This window comes from Syngnathus acus, chromosome 23 (genome assembly GCF_901709675.1).
Source record: "Syngnathus acus chromosome 23, fSynAcu1.2, whole genome shotgun sequence".
NCBI lineage: Eukaryota > Metazoa > Chordata > Actinopteri > Syngnathiformes > Syngnathidae > Syngnathus > Syngnathus acus.
Window position 1 is genome coordinate 3,361,024 of NC_051107.1, and position 5,808 is coordinate 3,366,831.

At 46.4% G+C, this 5,808-nt stretch overlaps 1 protein-coding gene across 1 annotated transcript; it reads left to right on the forward strand.

The window, feature by feature from the left end:
• Nucleotides 1–1,184: 1,184 nt before the first annotated feature.
• Nucleotides 1,185–5,646, forward strand: e2f7 (E2F transcription factor 7). The gene is made up of 12 exons (XM_037243730.1): nt 1,185–1,398; nt 1,820–1,893; nt 1,991–2,441; nt 2,508–2,741; nt 2,848–3,003; nt 3,068–3,202; nt 3,276–3,392; nt 3,463–3,544; nt 3,613–3,865; nt 3,934–4,012; nt 4,077–4,342; nt 4,423–5,646. The coding sequence occupies exons 2-12, from the start codon at nt 1,834–1,836 to the stop codon at nt 4,573–4,575; spliced, it is 1,986 nt and encodes a 661-aa protein (XP_037099625.1). The 5' UTR covers nt 1,185–1,398; nt 1,820–1,833; the 3' UTR covers nt 4,576–5,646.
• The last annotated feature ends 162 nt before the right edge of the window (nt 5,647–5,808 follow it).

Consider the following 5,808-nt stretch of genomic DNA (forward strand, 5'->3'; position numbering starts at 1 on the left):
AAAATTTAAAATAAATAAATAAATAAAAAGCTGTCATCAGCTGTGTTGCAAGGAAGTTGCTGGATAAAATAGTCTACTAAATGATATACATTTTAGCGAGTCGGCATATTTGATTAAGTTTATTATTATATTATATTATATATATTATTATATTATATTTATCACACTACTGATGAGGAAAAGAGCATCCTTAGCAGACTCACAGTCGGTCTCTGTGAGCTTTTAATATGCAAATTGTTTTCATGATGAAGTGAAGCCTACGTGATAAGAAGTTCACTATGTTGTGGCCTTTTAAGATGATTAGTTCAACTTGACAAACGACTCTGGAAAATAATTCACATTGCAAATTGCATTGTTTGTGATATTTACACGTGTAAATTAATGGCCAATTTGAAATCATTTCCAATGCAAGGTTATATTATTTTCAAACTTTTCTCACTTTCCTGCACTCCAATTTAAAGGGAGGAAGTGGTTTGCATCTAACTCGTTTTTGGCTCCTGATTGTGTGTATTGGAGGTTGCTGTGCAAATCCTGTTTGCATACAAATGCCTCTGTGGGCATTTTGGCGCTGCGACCCCTGCACTTTTAGCGCCACTGCACGCGCCCATCTCCCCCTTCTTCCATCTGCCGATAATTGCATCGTAGAAACTAAAGTCCAGAAGTGCACTGTGCAAAAAAAGGTATCAATAGTATGTTTGCAAGAGTGACGTTTTGATCACCAACACCGAGCCCACTTTCCTTGACTGTCAAGCAAAGATCGTCTCTGTTCCAGATTGTTTGCTCGGAAATCATCCATCTATCAATTGTCTGAACCGCTTATCCTCACGAGGGTCGTAATAGTAATACTAGATTCTAGTATTATTATTACGACCCTCGTCGTCCATAGTCCATAGTCTAGTAACTAGATACTATCAATCTATAAGATAACTCATAAAAGTTTTTTTTTCCAATAGTTCTCTATTGATATTGTGAGCCCTCTTCGTAATTTTACAATCTTTGAGGTAGCGCGCCTGTTGCCCCGCCAACACAACTTTCAAGAGGCGTGGTCGACGGTTCGCACCCATTGGTGCTAGCCGCGAAGCTCAGGCAAGTACGGGCTCTCTAATTGGCTCCTATTCCCTTACGTCACACCAAGGGCTACTCCGATTGGCCGGCCGGCGCCAGATGCCGAAGAGCGCCAGAAAGCAAGCTTGAGCGGGTGATGCTGGAGTCTCCACGGGACAGTGCCCAAATTCCTCCAGCGGGACAGGTAGTTACTCTCTTAGGGGCTGGCCGCTTCTTTTAAAGAGGGAAAATTAGCTGCGATGGCGGTTTGACGAGAGGACGCAACGACGACTTTCTTTCACAGCACCGAGTCCAAGTGGATCCCTTGACTTTTACAGCATAAACAGCGGCAAGGTGGAGAATATGTTCCAACTTTTGACGCCTGATTTTAGGCGCTAATCTTACCTAACTTCCAAACGATATCAATTATTGACATATATATTGTCTACTTTACTTTACGATCGGTATTACACGAGATGCTGTGTTATAACTAGTGTGTTACACGACTCATTCATTTCAGCTACCAGTAGCGAGGCGTGTCCAAAGATGTTACAAATATGTTATCAAAATGCTAATTACTACTACATTATTGCCTTATATATCGGAGTAACTTAAAGTACTTAGTTGCATTGGTGGTCGTTTAAGTTTGAATAAGGAAGGTCACTTCGAGTAGCTTGCAAGTAGCTTGTTAGCTTTGCGCCAAATTCAGCTGCCCTTTTTCCTAGCTTAAATGCTTTTGCCATCTACTGATATTCTTGTTTGAACTATATTGCAGATTTACCTCAAAAAATGGAAGTAGAATGTCTTGCACTTAAAGATCTTACAAGTTCAAGGAAGAGTGGACAGAAGGTAAGATACTAGTTGGGGAAGTGCGTGCTAGAAAAGTCCTAACATACAAGGAAATGGAAGAAAACGACTGACAGTTTTAAAATGGTCTCTGTTCTAGGAAAATATATTCACAGTGTGGAGGAAATCCACCCCGACGAAGTCTACAGAGCCGTGCGTACCCGTGATGACGTGGAAATGCGGCACCCCGGATCGGGGCCACGTCACCCCGATCAAACACCCCGCCGAGACTGAGCCCTGGTCGCCCACGGCCAACTTGAAGATGCTGATCAATGCCGCCAGTCCCGACATCCGGAACCGCGAAATGAGGAAAGTGCTCTTTAGGCCCATCGAGAACGAATCGGAAAGCGCGGCTGTCGGCACAGATGAGAGCGGGGCGACTGAGGATCAGTTTGAAGTATTGGAAGAAGATGATGACGTGGAGAAGAAGCCAAGCAGGAAGGAGAAGAGCTTGGGTCTGCTGTGCCAAAAGTTCCTAGCTCTCTACCCGGATTATCCGCCGCCTGACAAACCAATCTCCATCTCCCTGGATGAGGTGGCAACTAGTTTAGGTAAGAACCCATGGGAATTACAGTGGTGCCTTCACTTGTTACATACAATTATTTTCCGTTATCCAGGTGTGGAGCGGCGGCGCATCTACGATATCGTCAACGTGCTGGAGTCCCTCATGATCGTGGGACGCATGGCTAAGAACAGCTACACGTGGCACGGCCGTCTGCGCCTGGAGGCCACGCTGCAGGAGCTGCAGCGTCAAGGACGCCAGCAGGGCTACCAGCGGCACATGGAGCTCGCCAACCGGGAGGCCGGGCGTAGCCAGGAAGGCGACGGCGGGGAGGACGACAACGGCCAAGGTAAGAGTGAAAGTGTCCTCCGTGCCACGAACATGGCTTTTTGCACAAAAATAAGCCCTGACAGATTTCTCTCCGTATTATAATTTTATCTGTATGTTGTCCGCAGCGGCTGGAAAGAGGAAAGACAAATCCCTGCGTATCATGAGCCAAAAATTCGTCATGCTCTTCCTGGTGTCCAAGACGCAAACGGTCACGCTGGAAGCAGCGGCCAAAGTTCTCATCGAGGAGAGTCAGGACTCGTCCAGTCACAGCAAGTACAAAAGTGAGCACTGACACAGCTGAATGTTGTTGTTTTTTCCGTCCAACTAAATATGCATGTCTTCCAGCCAAGGTACGACGTCTCTATGACATCGCTAACGTGCTAACTAGCCTGGGCCTCATCAAGAAAGTGCACGTGCGAGAAGAGCGAGGCAGGAAGCCGGCTTTTCGATGGCTTGGACCGGTGGATTTTAACAATTCTGGTGCGGATCTTTCCTCGTTGATCCTCAAGCTGCTATGACGCGCCTTTGATGTTTATCTGGTTATTTTTTATAGCAGGCATGGGGAAAGCCAAGGTGGCACGCCACGCCTCTTTTAACCTCATCCCAACATCTGCGGCCGTGCAGCGGCAGATCCGCTCGGCACCAAGCAGCCCGCGCAGCGACGGAAACGGTGAGCGATGCTACATTAGCGCCGGGTTTTAATCAACGGCGGCGAGTTCATCGCATTTTTCCTTCGATAGATCTTACAGCTCAGCCGCTGGATTATTCCAGAAAGATGGGAGCCGACGAAGCGGTCGGTCAGCCGCAGTTTGGAAACAATGCGTGAGTAGTCATTATTACACGTTTATAAGCAGTTGTATTGCAATAAATGTGTCATGATTTCTTTGCAGAAACACGGCCGCGCCCACCCTGCTGGTCCCCGCCCTGCACCCGGAGCGGCTCTTTACGCTATCCTCATCCACCCCCTGCCTGGCCTACCTACCCGGCCTGTCCCAGGCCTCCGTGGTCATGCTGTACAACCAACCCGAAGGAGTCGAGTTGGTCCAGGAAGAACCGACCGAAGGGAGGAAGAGACGGAGGGAAACCGATGAAGAAGCGGTGGCGCTCAAGAAAAGCCCTTCTGACTTACAGCGTGGAGAGGAGGTGAGGCGTTTAGTCCAAAGTGATTTTCCAAGCGTTCATTCTAGAAACTGGATTCATTTATCCTTCAGAATGGCACGTCAGAAGCAACGGATGAGAACGTCGCCGGCACCCAGGCGTCACACTACCTCTACGTGCCAAACAATACGGGTAACGACCACCTCAATAAGTTCACTCTGCAATTCAAAATGGAGGACTAAAATTGATTTTCCAGGTCTGAAAAGCCTCAACTTCCTGCTCCCCTCCGGCCAAGCCCAGGCCCATTTCCCGCTGCCCTACATGCTGGTTCCATCCACCGCAATCTCCCACTACCCCCTGCAGGGCGGCGACACCCAGGTGGGCTTCAACCTACCCACCCACTTTATGGTGGCGGCCACGCCGTACGACCAGGCGGCGCCTCTTTCGTTGCCTTCCACGCCAGAACAGGGCGGGCGGGGTGCCTCGGGGGCGGGGCATGCTACAGCCGCACCGCAAACCCTGGTAAGGAGATCTTAACATGTCACCCTTAATATTCAAAAATCAATCAATCAAGACACTAATGCCATGCTCTACTTTTACAGACTCCGCACACTCCAAAGGAGAGCCCTGTGCCCGCCTCCAAATCTTTCTTCCAGACTCCAGGCACCATGGAGGGTGTCAGCGCGGCGCCCGCAGCACGAAAGCGGGGCTCGGCGCAGAGGAGACTGGACATCAGTCACCCGTCGTCTTGTTAGACATCACACGGTAACAGTGAGCTTTAAAGCCTTACCGGTGCTATTTACAGTTCGGGGAGGAAATTACATCGAAACGGCACATATCAGTTGTACGGCATTTGCAAATTTGGTTACTTTTACGCTCAGGACAAATCCGCGTCAAACTTTTTTGAGGTGGGTGTTAATTACTCATTACGGTAATTAATTTGACATTTTCCATAGACTGTTAATGAGTTAGGCTTTTGAAAAAAATAGGAAAACTTTGTTCTAAGTGAAACAGCGCTACCCTGTGGTAGGTGTTTGCCACTACATGATTAATTTTCCCCTCCGAAAATCAGCTACCTTCTCCCCTAATCACACATGCATGATAATTCCTATTTATGTTTTTAGCTAATATATATTAACTACAGGGACTGTAACAGAACACTTCATTTGGAACACAAGTTATTATAAGGAGTCTTATTGGCTTATTTTACTTGAGATGTTACCATGACGGTAAAGTGATGAAAAAAAAAAAAAGCCTGTTTACATCCGATGCTTGTGTGGCTGTGTGTGTCCTGTAACTTGACGATGCAGTCAGGTACTTGAATTTTTGTGATTTCTACCATTTGGGTATTTTGCAGAACTCTAAGAGTACAGTCAAGAGAAGTTTGCCCACTGATTTGGTTTTTGGGGGGCCAAACAAAGCACTCATGGTTTGATGCATTTGTGGGACAAGTGCCTTTAAGCGTTGTTGTTGTTTTTTTTTTTATGTAGAAGTATTTTCAGTTGTCCTAGCATATTTTTCTTCCGGTTGTTAAAGGAGTTGCCACGGCAACCACTTTGCCAAACCAGCGGTGCTATGTACTGACTGACCAACCCACTGTGAAACTATTCAGGACGCCACACCAAAGCGTGCACGGACAAACCACTCTCATTCATATACAGTTATTTTTGTGTACAATTAATGCTTTCGTATTGTTACATCCTTGTTTTAATGTTTTATTGCACTGTTCTTTTTAAATATGAAACCTAGTACCATCTGACTGTAGCTGCGGCCTATTGATTTTCCCCGAATGACTGTCACATACTTAAATAAATAATATTTCTGTATTTGTGTGTGTTTTTATTAGTTAAGACTGTTTTACCCGTAGGTTATTTCTGAGGTAAACAAAATAATAATAACCTTGCTCATATTGGTGTAAAAAAATCCGACACTCCTTGAATGCGACGTTCAGAGCTCCCAAGCCCCGCCCATCTCTGCCATGGCTAGAA

What these genes read in the sequence shown, in the direction of transcription:
- e2f7 (XM_037243730.1), top strand. Translation starts at nt 1,834, where the DNA reads ATGGAAGTAGAATGTCTTGCACTTAAAGATCTTACAAGTTCAAGGAAG. An exon ending in CAGTCACAGCAAGTACAAAA is followed by an intron (nt 3,004 to 3,067) that starts GTGAGCACTGAC and finishes CATGTCTTCCAG; the next exon opens with CCAAGGTACGACGTCTCTAT. An exon ending in CCGCAGTTTGGAAACAATGC is followed by an intron (nt 3,545 to 3,612) that starts GTGAGTAGTCAT and finishes ATTTCTTTGCAG; the next exon opens with AAACACGGCCGCGCCCACCC.